The following is a 12,280-nucleotide window of genomic DNA, read 5'->3' on the forward strand; positions in this document are numbered from 1 at the left end:
AAAGTCCTTCCTCGGAAGCCAACCGCCTCCAACACTCAGCTCAGTCTCTGCTATGAGCTGGGATACGACACCAGAGAGCATCGCAGGGCCACGTCACAGCTCACTGGCCGTGCTGGCTGGATGAGCTCGATGGGGAAATATTGTAGGAACATGGCGATCGTTACGGATCTCCCTCCATCCACTCGCCGCCCACCCCCAAGGGCGGGGCCCCTCCCGCCTTGCCGAAAGCAGAGACATCCGCACACAGCCCCGGGCACAGCGGGCCGTGCGTGGGCGCTGGAGGGACGCGTGCGGGATGCGACTGTGCTGGCTGCTCGCCGAGCCTGCAAAGCGCCGAGCACCGGCCTCCAGCGCTGCCCGAGAGAAGGCACAGAGCAGGCGCTGCGGGAAGGTGAGGCTGGCAAAATCCTTCGTGTTCAGGAGGAAATGGAGCCAGAAGGGTGGAACTGGGAGAAGCGGACAAAAATATTTTAATGGGGAGGCAGAAGGGGAAAAGAAGAAAAAAAAAAAGCATGCAAGCATGGCTCCTGTTTTATCACCCCAATGCATACAGCTTGCAATTATTTTAAAAAGAGAGTGCACCCTACAAATTTTTCATGAATTCGGCAAAAAGGAACTATTAGAGTGAAAACGCATGTCTAGTTGACCCAGAAATTGGTTATTGATATTTTAAAAAGCAAAAAAAAAAAAAAAAAAAGGGGGTGGTGAAAGAAAAGACAAAGCATGTAATCAGAAACAGCTCTGCAGGAAAATGTTTGTTTTGACAAAAAAAGCTATTTTTTATTTTAAAAATTAAGATGGAAACATTTCAGCTGTTGCTACTGCAGTAGCTACACTCTGATGTGGGAGACAGGGAACTTGAAAGTGTTTTGCGTGTCCTTCAGCCAGGTCTGAATTTGATCTTTGACTTTCAAAAAAGACAAAATACAGTCTAGCATTTTTTCTTCTTTATTTTTAATCAGGTTTTCTCTGCTTAGCCTCCTTAAGTCAGAAGGCTAAAGTAAATCTTAACTGTAAAAATTTTATTCCAAGGTTTCTCCCTCTTCAAATGAAAAACAGCCTAAAAGCAGACAGAATGAATTGTAAGAAATTATTTTTCAAAAATCCAATAGAACAAATTTCAGAGCTGAGCCGAGTTTCTCCAGAGAGCCCAGAGATTTCATTGATTCTGCACGCAGCAGCCTGGGGCGACTGTCAGATCCGCAGCTCAGCTCTCAGACAGATCCAGCGGCCGGACAATCCCAATGAAACCTGCCCTTCGGATGCATTTTTGTGCAGCAGCTTAATTCCTCACAACCTCTGGAGGCAACGCGACGGGCAGCGTTACTCACGTTCATCACAGAGTTGATCTCGGCGACCGCTTCGTCGTCCGTGGGGAACTGGTAGATCTGCACGCCGTTGCTGACCAGCTCGCTCATGATCTTTATCTTGAACTTGTGCAGCTCGCTCTTGGAGATGGTGTCTGCCTTGGCAATGATGGGGATGATGTTCACCTGCAGGGAAGGAGCCACAACCAGGTGAGCAGCAGTCGGGCACGCAGCTGTGCCGGGAGCAGGGGTGCCCGGGGGTGACCCGGATCCTACCCCGCTGGCTGCTTTACATTTACAAAGCTGCTGCGCTTTGCATGCGAGCTGCAGCACAAGCCCAGCTGAACGCTAGAGGGAAGAGTTTTCCAGGACTAATTTGGCTACAAGACTTGCAGATAAGCCCCAGACAAGCGCCCTGCGATAAATAAACACACAAGGAGCAGATCAAAGCCTCTGCGCTCGCCGTGTGATCTGTTACACGCTGCGAGGGAGGCAGCGACAGCAGAGCTGTCACACCTGGAGTCATCACCCATCCCTCTGGCTGTGCTGACACGCTGTTCTAGAAGACGAGCGCAAGGATGCACCATGGCGAGCTGATGTGAAGCCTTCCTGTGGTTAAGCAGAAGGAGCAGGGACTCCCCAGATGCTTTCACAGCGGCAGATCCTTTCCGAGGACTCCCGGAGCCTCTCCGTGAGGACGACAGCTCAGGCGTGCTGTGCGGATCACACGGACCGCCTGGGAAAGGTGCAGGGGGCACACAGCAGCAGCAGGAGATTTGTTTGCAGGCTGCTGTAGCTCAGCTTTGGTTTTGCATCAGCCACAGAGCACATCACATAAGCCAGGTGTCACAGAGCCACCCCCAAGTTCAGGGTGGGGAGGTCCCCCCACGCCCGGTACCTGCCAAGGTCGGGAGCAGACGACGGCCACATCCTTCAGGAGGGATGTGGTTCACTACAAGGTGCTCAGCAAAGCTACAGCGGGGCAGGATCTGTCCCAGGAACCTCTGAGATCACGCTGCTGTGCCCAGAGCAGAGCCCCGTGCAATGCTGCAACCCGCTGCTAAAACAAACAGCAACAGGACTCGCCCGCCTGAACAGCGGCCAGGCTCAGAGCAGTAAATGCGAGAACTCAGACAAAGGAGGGGAGAGTCTGGTTTGCCATCTAGCATTTCCCAGCAGCCAGCGCTTTGTCCTGCGGGGCAGAAATTCACAGCAGCCACTTGGTCTCCAGTGGGTGCCCATTCAAACAAACAACCTTGCTTTCCCAGCTCAAGTTCTCTTTGTAGCTCCCTGTTTTTTCCATACGTCTTGGGTTTTTTCTCCCCTCTGATTTAGCACTCACTAAATCCAAGAACATTTACTCGCTCCAAAAGAAAATCATCTTCATTTGATCATTGCACATTTATCTAAGAGGATAAATTCCTTTTTTTTTTTTTCCCAGCCACTGATCTGGCCCTTCTACCCAGGACACAAACCCGCGCAGAACAAGGTCAGCTGCTCGCTCTACTCCTCAGCAGGTCGATGTCCTCATTACAAAGGTAAAAAGGGGCCATGACCACAGCTGGGTGCCTCGCTGCCCTGCTCAGAGCCAAGGAATTGGGTTGCAGAGAAATGGGTCAGCTCAGGGCTGACAAAGGCACTGCCAGAGAGCTGCTGCGTGCAAGGCTTTGCATCCTCCAGCACACCAACAAACCAGCACAAAAGGTGATTTTAGTCCATTTGCAGTTGTTCTAAGCCATTCCCCAACTCTTCTTCCCAGAAGCCCCAGTTCAGCCCTGCTGACTGCGAGGCAGGAGGTGCAGAGCCCGTGTTTCCAGTAATCGACAGCCAATGTCAACACCGCGGAGTCCTACAAATGGCATCTGGGTGTAGCTCCCTCCTTCTCTCTTCTTCCCTTGTCAGCGCCTCAATTTTTTAAATTATTACTGTTTTTACTTTGATTTCATGTGTGCCTTGGAAACCCACAAACGGGAACCCCACGGTTCACAAGCGATGCGCAGGGCACCAGTTACCCGGCTGTGTTCCTTCCGCTGATTTGGAGCACTGGCACCCAAAACCAAGTCTAGAATGAGCTCATCGCTTCATAATAGGGAGAAAGGACAGACGGGTTTGGAAACAAGAAACAAACACGGTACGAAATGTTACTGAACTGAACCGCGTGTCTAATCCTGCCCTCCTACAGCACCTTCTGCACATCCGCTTCTGTGCAAAGGCACACTGCGTCGCTGCCAAATACAGGGATAGATAACCAACAGAGAGTAACAGTCACCTCTCCTCGCCTTTACTCACCTGGTAAAAGGAAGGAATCAGAATAGTTTGGGTTGGAAGGGACCTTTAAAGGTCGCCTAGTCAACCATCCCTGCAATGAGCTGGGACCTCTTCAACCAGACCAGCACCGTGTGATTTTTTCTCTCCACTCTTACACAAATAATGTTTTGCTGGTTGCAGGTAAAATCCCAGAGCAACATTCTTGTATTTCATGGTGGAAGAGCTTTATTCTCTATTTAAAGAGCTATTGGAGTGTCATCCCATTGAAGGTGACAGGGGTGCAGTGTCCCCTTGACCGCCAGTCACATGCTGGCAGTCGTTGCTGGAGCTGGAATTACAGCTGCAGCAATCCTGGGCTTCAGACAAGACAGGGAACTCCCATGGGCACCTCCTTCTCCAGTCGTCCTGGCCACCGAGTTATTGCTCGTCGCCAAAAATAAAACTTAAGAAGAACATGCTGAAATAAGTCAGCTGGTAGAAAATTTTTTTCTAATAAGGCGACATGCATTTTCACCCTGTGAAATACAGCTGGATCCTTCCCCATCTCCAAAGAGTTCCCAAATGCAAGTCCCAGTGCAGCCAACAGGCAAATCCCACCTCGGAAACCCAGCAGCAGAGGCAGAAACCGGCCAGAAGCATCCCCACTGCCAGCGACCCGCCTGGGATGTGCCATCCAGGGACCACAACCAGGCAGCCCCACGGCAGCACACAGGACAGGGCTGTGTCTTAAATCCACAAACTGCCTTCTCACCTGATACAGATGCCATTTTATTTATTTCTCTCCTCCTTTTCCTGCGTCAAACCCAGAGGAAAGCCAGCCCCTGCCACCCAGCCACATTCCAGCTACCGAGAGCCACTTCTGAAGATGCTGCGAGCTCTCGGGCTGTAATTAAACACCCCAGACAGCAGCTGGCCATGAGCTCAGCCAAACAAATATTGTCTCACCGCACAATGGAACATTGTGTTAACCAAACCGCTTTACTCAGAGGGGATTTTGTAAACTTCACACCGAAAGCAAGATTCATTATTGAAACCGTCAGAGATTCCAAAGCCTGCCTGTGCCACTGGTGTGCTAACGCAAAGGTGTAACCCAGCCAGGTTCCTACACAACCCTTGTTAAACCCATCCCAGAGGCTGAGCCAGCGGAGCACACAAAGCATCGCCTCCGATACACCTTCCATCTCCACGGGCTCCATCCTTCAGCTGTAAAACCGGGGCCACCAGCCCACGGAAAGCTTCCCAGGAGTCCATGCACATCACCCCTCTGCTCTGCCGCGGGATCCGCTCGCTGTTACCAGTCTGGAGCAGACAGAAAGTTGCTTGGGATCTGCTAACACCCAGCTCTGCACACGGGCTGGCCCCCAAGCACCAGTGGTTCATGTGTACTGGGAGCGGGGCACAGCGCTGTCGTGCACAGACCTTTAGGAGTGCCTGGAAAGCACCCTGATGGCCTGGGACGACACCGATGCAGAAATGCACCATAAACCCCCAACACCCAGAAAAATTATCCTGGGATGACACCGATGCAGAAATGCACCATAAACCCCCAACACCCAGAAAACATCAGTGGTCTCCACTTGCTTATTCATTCCCATGTGTGTGCTTGTGCAAAGCCACCAAACCATGAAATCCAAGATGTTCTCGCACTGTGGTAAGAGGGGAGATGAGAGCAAAGGGATAAAGTTACTTCAGAGAGGAATATTTAAGTATAAAAAGCTTGTGTGCACACAAAGTTCCCATCTCTGCACAAGTACAAAGGATTTATTTTGGTACTACCCAGGACCACATAAAAGGCAGCCACAGGGGTATGTGAGGAGCAGGGAATGCAGAAGGAGAGGAAGAGAAAAGCTTTGTGGGACCACCAGCACTAAGGGGAACCATGTAAACGCTTTCCTCCGGGCATATTTCTTGGAACATGTAATGCTGGCACCGCACCAAGAGACAAGAGTTTATTAAGGGAAAGTTTCTGGATTCCTGATGAAGTCAGTGTAACAGCCACCACGGGTACAAACAGCCCGCTGCAACGGGAAGCCAGCGCCTGCTCTGGAGTGGGGCCAGGGAAAAGCAGGACAAGAGCCCCGGGCAGTGAGGGCAAACAGCAGGGACACCAGGAGGGGGAACTCGACCGGCCAGGAAAGTCTGATGGAGCTGCACGGGGACAACAGCCAGAGAAGAGTGCTCCTTCCATGAAATCCAGGGGATCCCTGGATCCCAGCTGCCCTGCCTGCCGCCTCTGCAGACTGATCAGCATCTGAAACGAACCACCTTGCTGCCCCAATACTGCCCTGAAAGGCAGGAAACTATTGCAAAGAAAGGAAGAGATGCTGCTGTCACTAGTGACCTTTGAAGCCTCCTGCATCTCGCTGGAAGCCAGCTGGAAAGTGTGTCAGAAACCTCCTCCGAGCTGCAGGAACACCAGCGGTAGCTGCTTACATAGCCCCCTGCCCCTTAGGGGGTTTACACACAAAGCAGCAGCAGCCCCCAACTAGACCCCCCTCACAACCCGCTTTTAGGATCCCTACAACCGTGACAGTTTCTCGACATATTCACACTTCCAGAAGGTTTTGCCATCTCCTACCCAGCCCATCCGGCACCACCAGCGGTGGCCGCTCAGGTGCTCCCGTGCACCAGCACGCACAGTCAGCGCTCCTCTCCAGTCCCTGGCCCCTCTGCACTGGCCACCACCTTGGGACACCCACTCTTTGGGTGGCTCCCAGCCCCTCTGTCCCTGCTGACAGGTCAGGACAGCAGAGGTGGCTCCGCTGTTTCCACAGTTCAGCTGCAGGGGCTGGACTGCATCCTTACCTGCACACCTGAAAATAAGAGTTAATGATGATGCAATTCACAGCTTCGATAAATATAAACTAATCTGGGTAGATTCTTACAGCGATGGACACTCTAGACTTCACACAGCTCGCTGGAAAATCGTTTTTTCCCCTGACATTTTTCAGGAAAGTCAATGAGAAAGCCAGCACAGGACCCCAGCAACCACCAGAGGAGATGAAGTTTTACCAGAGTCCTAAAAACAGCTCAGCTAACATGCAGGAAGGAGTCCAGCACTTACACGGAAGGAACAAAACCTTCCCCATGACAATCGATATTAACAGAAGTGTCACAGCCTCCAGAGAGGGACCGCGGTCCCCAGCCCCTTACCTTGCTATCCAGCTTCTTCATCGTCACCAGGTCCAAGGACTTGAGCGAGTGCCCGGTGGGGGTGATGAAGTACAGGCAGACGTGAATCCTTGTGTCATGATAGTTGAAGAGAGACCGGCGGATTTTCAGCTCTTCTTGCAGATAGTTTTCAAACTGCGTATCAATGTACTCAACGATCGGCCTGTAACTAAAACCATACCATTAGCAACCCAGATGCTGGAGCTCAGAATTAAACTGGAGGAGTTCTCCTACACATACGATGGTGTAATTTTTTATAAGATTCGAACAAATTAGCCTTGCAGCAGGAAAAGCGTGCCACGCACACACAGCCCCCACAATCCAAAGGTCGCTGGAGTCTCCTGGGGCTGCTCTGCAAAGTCTGAGGACAGCGCAGCATGGACACTGCCCAGATCCCAGGGCTGAGCCATCTGGCTGCAGCAACGCAACATGACCAAGGAGAGACCCTGGAGCCCCCAGAAGCCTTTACCTGGTGCTGGAACAAGACGTCTGTGTAATTAAACGAGCCAGGACCGGAGGCACCGATCACTGCCAGCACAGATAATTCCCAACCCTGCGCTGAGGACAGCTTGTGAGCTGCTCAGGCTGCTGGAGGACATCATTGTCTGCTGGCAAGACCTCCTATGACCTCTCTTTTTAAATCCTCTCCCAGCACCCTCTACACTCAGTCCCCAGAACCAGAGCCACCGCAGGGAGCTCCTCCATTAACAGAAACACGGACACCTCCTCCGCAACGCCGCAGGCGGTCACATCTGAGCCCAGAAACGCCAAGCAGATGGCACGAGACCTGCCTTTCATCTTTATTTATCTGATCCCCGAATCCAACCGCATCCACGATCGTTAGCTTCAGGTGGACGTTGCTCTCCTGCAGGTCGTAGGTCCGTGGCCGCAAGCGCACCGCGCTCTCGTAGTGGCTGGCTTCCTCCGTCTCAAAGGTGGTGTTGAAGAGGGTGTTCATGAGCGTGGATTTCCCAATGCCGGTCTCGCCTAGGGAGGAGAAATCATCAGCTCACTGCAGCATGAATTTGTCGCAGGTACTTCAAAGAGCACTAATTACAGAGCAGAACTCAATTACACCGTGAAAGGTTCATACAAGTTGCTTGTGGACAGACACACAATTGTCACGAAGGCAACTGCAACTTCCCACGCTCCATGCAGGGCTAACAGGAGCCCTTTGGGCTCATGTCCCCAGCAAGGATCATACTCCTCAGCAAACCACACCAGCTTCCTCTCCACGTACTCCCACTTGGCTTGGGATCCTGCACCAGCTTTTTTGAGCGTGGAGACTCCTGTGAGGAAGGAACCTGGGATGTATTTCAGCGCAGAGCAGCAGGCAGACAGCTCTGGACCAGCCAGGACAACTGGCCATCAGACTGAAAACCTTTTTTCACACTAGAAAAAGACGCTGGATGAAAGGTTCATGATTTCACTGTGCAGATGAACTTTGGTCTGCCTGGAAGCCTTAAAGCAGCTTGTCCATCATCCACAGCCCCAACCCTGGAGTCCCTCATGTCCCGTTAATAACTGCCAGAGGACCAAAGCCCACTCTGCTGTGACCCTTCCCCCTCCATCCACACCAGCATCAGCTCTGTGGCTCTTTGACAGCACCCAAACCTCCTCAGCAGGCCAGCAGCTGCCTGAGAGAGAGCAAGGGGAGCTGCTCTGCCCTGAAAAGCTCCAGCAGCACAGGGAGATCTCGCAGCTCAGCCCAGACCATGGTGTTTGCAACGCAGCTGGTTTCATCTCCCATTGCTCCTGAATTCTGGAATTTCCCTTTAGTATTCCTGCTCCCTTCAAGGCTGCCCTGCTGCCCCAGGAGTCTGCATGCCAGATCAGCCAAGGGGAGACAAGAATGCTGTTCAGAGGAAATCAAACGCCGTATAGCATCCCTGACACAGAGGCCAGAGCATGGCAATATACTGCAGACCTCAGCAGTGTTGGAGCACTGAAGCAGGGTCTTTGAGGCATCTTCATCCTTCCAGTAGCAGAAAAAAATCTGCCAGCGTGAACCTCTGAGATGCATAGCGGGAGAGAACACAGAGTTCAGAGGGAATAGCAGGGAAATGTGGTAGGGAGAAGAGTTCTTGGAGAACCAGAAGGGGCGAGATTGGGAGAAGTTTCCCATCTGCAGCCCCCCTGTTCCAACAGCCACTGAAGGACACCTGTGATGCATCACAAACCAAGCTCCATCCCAGAATATTTGGCTCACAGGCTGTCTGCGAGCCAGAAAGGCTTTGAACTGTTGCTCCTGGTAACTAAATGGGACTCTGATATTTTCCAGACTGACCTCCAAGGGGCCCCATTCCAACTCCAGTCCCACTGCCCCAGGGAGCGCAGAGAGGCACAGCGCACGGCAAAGCTCCTGCTCCCGCTCCTTTCCCGGGCAATCACCTCCCAGGAGCGCCGCAGCCCGTGGGAGAGCAGGAGGGTGAGCACGGTTCTGCTGGAGGGAGGTGCCATGCCTGCTGCCAAGGGCTCTGGGTTTTTTCCTTCTCCAAGCACACCCGTGGATACCACACGGTGCTCAGAACAGGGCAGTACGTACTGCTTCCTGCCAGCTGTGGTTAAGGGTTGTGCAAGGAAATAAACCCAGCCTGGGGCTCCAGATTCATCGGAAAGTCACATGGAGAACTCACTGCTGGCGTAAGCCACATTCTTCTGTTCAGTTTTGGGCACACTGGAGAGCAGGAACTGGCAAACAGGGGTACAGGGCTTTTTTTTTCCCCTTTTGTTTATTAAAAAAAGCGGTAATTTTTTCCAGTGTTTCACAAATAGCATGGCTAGATGAGAAGGCAGGAGCATCCACTCTGACATCCCCCAGAATGACACTAATTAAAACCATATTGCCCTCTGCTGTAATTACCCTTCTGCTGAGGAACCAGTCTATGAACTTCAGCCCTGCTTTTTACTTATAGTTTGGACATGCAGAAGTGGCTTAAGTACGGCACAAGCGCCTTGGGAAAGCTGTCAGGGTTCCACTGCACGGTCTATACCCAAAGCCATATCCTCTGGGCAGATGGAGGGCCCTGCAGGGAGCTGCTGGCTCTGGATGTATTTCTGCTGATGTAGCAGGTTGCAATACTCCAGACCTCATACGCAATCCAAGAACCAGCCAAGGTAAAAATAACACTCATCTCCATCACTGGAAGGAACCGGCTTCTAGCACTCTAGCATCACCTACTAGATCGTGCCAACACCAAAATTAAAAACCAAGAATATAATGAGGTTAAAGTCAGCCTGTCTCACCTGCTCACAATCTTCAAGATAAATACTTTACAATCAATAAAAAGAGGAACACTCCCTCTCCCTTTCCTAGCACAGAGATGGTCGTGCTTCAAGCCCTTTGGCTCACCCTGGGAAAGCATCACCCAGGCATAGCTCAGATACAAACCTCCCATCCCTGGCTTTGGCGTGCAGGCTGACACCCAGAAACGGCCCAGTTATCCCCAGCAGCTCCCAGCTGACACTGGGTCCATCTGCCTGCATCCACTGGGACAGCTTATTCACCCAGAAGCTGCTCCTGCCAGCCACTCCAGTTTGCAAACGGAAATATTTCATTTGCCAGAGTCTTCCCTTAACTGTTCTTATTGCAAAGCTACTGCAGCGGAGGAGATGAGCAGCACCTCGCTGATTATGGAAATTCTTCTGGTTCGACCCACGAGGCTCAGCCCTGGACCTCCCTGCTGCTCTGTGCAGCTCCTACACCCGCACCAGGAGCTCAGCTCAATGCAGAGCCGGCAGTCTCACACCCATTTCTGTCCCCCACCAAAGGCAGAGAGTCAATATATTAAAACTTTTCCCAAAACTCTCCAATTTTGGGCAATGAGGCTCCAACAGTCACTTGTGAAAGTCATAACTCAGAACCATCAAGCTCCAGAGAGCACTAGTTGACTGATTTTTTTTTAAGAGTTGGGCACTTCTGAGTTGCTTAAAGCCCCTGTCGCGCCCCACGGCGCAGCAGGACACCCCAGAAACCCCAGTCCCAACCTCGCCGCGCCACCGGCTCAGCCCACGTCTGTTTGCAGGGGACAGGGCTCACCCACGCAGAGGATGTTGAAGCTGAAGCCTTGGGTGACAGACTTGCTGACCAGCTGATCGGGGAGACTGTCGAAGCCCACATGGCCGCCCAGGGAAAGGTTCCTCTTCTCTTCGTTCTGGGAGGGAGAAGAAAGCAGGTTAGCAGAGCGGCACCGAGATGGCAAGTGGGAGCCAGGAGAGGAAGCACCAAGCCCAAGGACACCCAACCTCCTAGGCACCCACACAACACCCAACACTGCCCACGGGAGCTTGGGGTTTGGCACGCCACAGCTCAACAACAGAAGAAAAGAGAAGGAAACACACAGATTTAAATGAGGAACTGGGAGAACTAAGCTACCAGGCTACAAAGAAAACACTGGCACGAGCTCCAGCGACAGGCAGCTGGGAGATATTAGCAAAGGAAAGCGCACCACCCTGTGTTTTAGCACTCACCCCTCCTCATCCTTTTTTATTTTATTTTCTTAAACCCTCCAGTGCTGAATTCAGCTCGACAGACTCTGCATTCCCCCCCAAGTACTACATATTTTTTTCCTTTCCCATTGGCACAAGCAGCGTGGGTTTGTTTGCTCGGGCGTTCAGGGGTGCCGGGCGCGCAGGAACCCTCTCGCTTTGCCATCTGTGACCGCACAGTTTTCCACCGTTTCTCTGCTGTGTCTCTTCCTGCCTCCCCCACTTGCACTTTGTTCTCCCTTCTGTCTCCTCCCTCCCCCAGAGGAAGGCGAAGCTGATCACCTGTCGGAAGCTTTGCTTAGAAACCACGACAATAAACATCCGAGGGGACAGCAGGTCTGTGCTCTGTGTTATCCAGAAAGGCAGCCCTGACCAGTTATAATTCCATTTCTTTTCCTAGTGGTTAGGAACAGGAGAGTTGGGATTTGCACAACTGTTTCACCAGATGCTCCACCTCCCTACACAACCCAACGATGCTGCCCCAGCCCCAGCCCCGGGACCGCTGCCCCTGCAGCTTCTCCAGGACTCTGACCCTTCCAGGGAGGAGCAAGGATACACAATTTCAGAGCATCATTCATTCACCATCACATCTCTTTGGTAAATTAGTCTGTTTTTCTTAATCACCAGCACACACGGTGGAAGATGGGGATGGAAACAGGCTCTGCCCTTTGCCTGGCTCTGGTCCTTCTGTCTGTCCCCGACAACTGGGACTCAATGTCCCGGCACCAAGACTGCGAGATAAGAGCATCCCCTGGGAAGAGCCTAAGCTGCCTCTCAAACTTTAAATTAACCCAAGAGGAAAATAAAAGAAATGACGTGATAAGCCTTGAGCGTTGCTCCATGCCTGCCATAAGATTGCAAAACAAAACACAAACCTTTGTTCAGCTGCGTCTCAAGTCAAAGCCTCCTTCAGCTCTGCCTTTGGCAGAACAAACATTCTCAGTTTTGTAAAATAAACCACTTCAATCACAAGAAAAACTTGTGAATAGCCAACACGGCTCCTTGCCTCCCGTACAAACCTGCCGGCTGCCCTCCACAGCGTTTGT

At 52.1% G+C, this 12,280-nt stretch overlaps 1 protein-coding gene across 3 annotated transcripts in view; it reads right to left on the minus strand.

Moving 5' to 3' along the window:
• Positions 1-10,895, minus strand: part of SEPT8 (septin 8) — a 25,713-nt gene extending 14,818 nt beyond the window's left edge. For 2 of the 3 annotated variants that reach the window (XM_010074948.1, XM_010074950.1), the window contains exons 1-4: positions 10,786-10,895; positions 7,538-7,733; positions 6,729-6,915; positions 1,332-1,493 (exon numbers count right to left, since the gene is read on the minus strand). In XM_010074948.1, coding sequence (XP_010073250.1) covers positions 1,332-1,493; positions 6,729-6,915; positions 7,538-7,704 — 516 coding nt within the window. In that variant the 5' untranslated portion in view covers positions 7,705-7,733; positions 10,786-10,895. The remainder of the gene's footprint in view (positions 1-1,331; positions 1,494-6,728; positions 6,916-7,537; positions 7,734-10,785) is intronic. The other variant, XM_010074949.1, reaches the window with a different exon arrangement.
• Between the last annotated feature and the right edge of the window lie 1,385 nt (positions 10,896-12,280).

This window comes from Pterocles gutturalis, unplaced genomic scaffold (assembly GCF_000699245.1).
Source record: "Pterocles gutturalis isolate BGI_N339 unplaced genomic scaffold, ASM69924v1 scaffold967, whole genome shotgun sequence".
NCBI lineage: Eukaryota > Metazoa > Chordata > Aves > Pterocliformes > Pteroclidae > Pterocles > Pterocles gutturalis.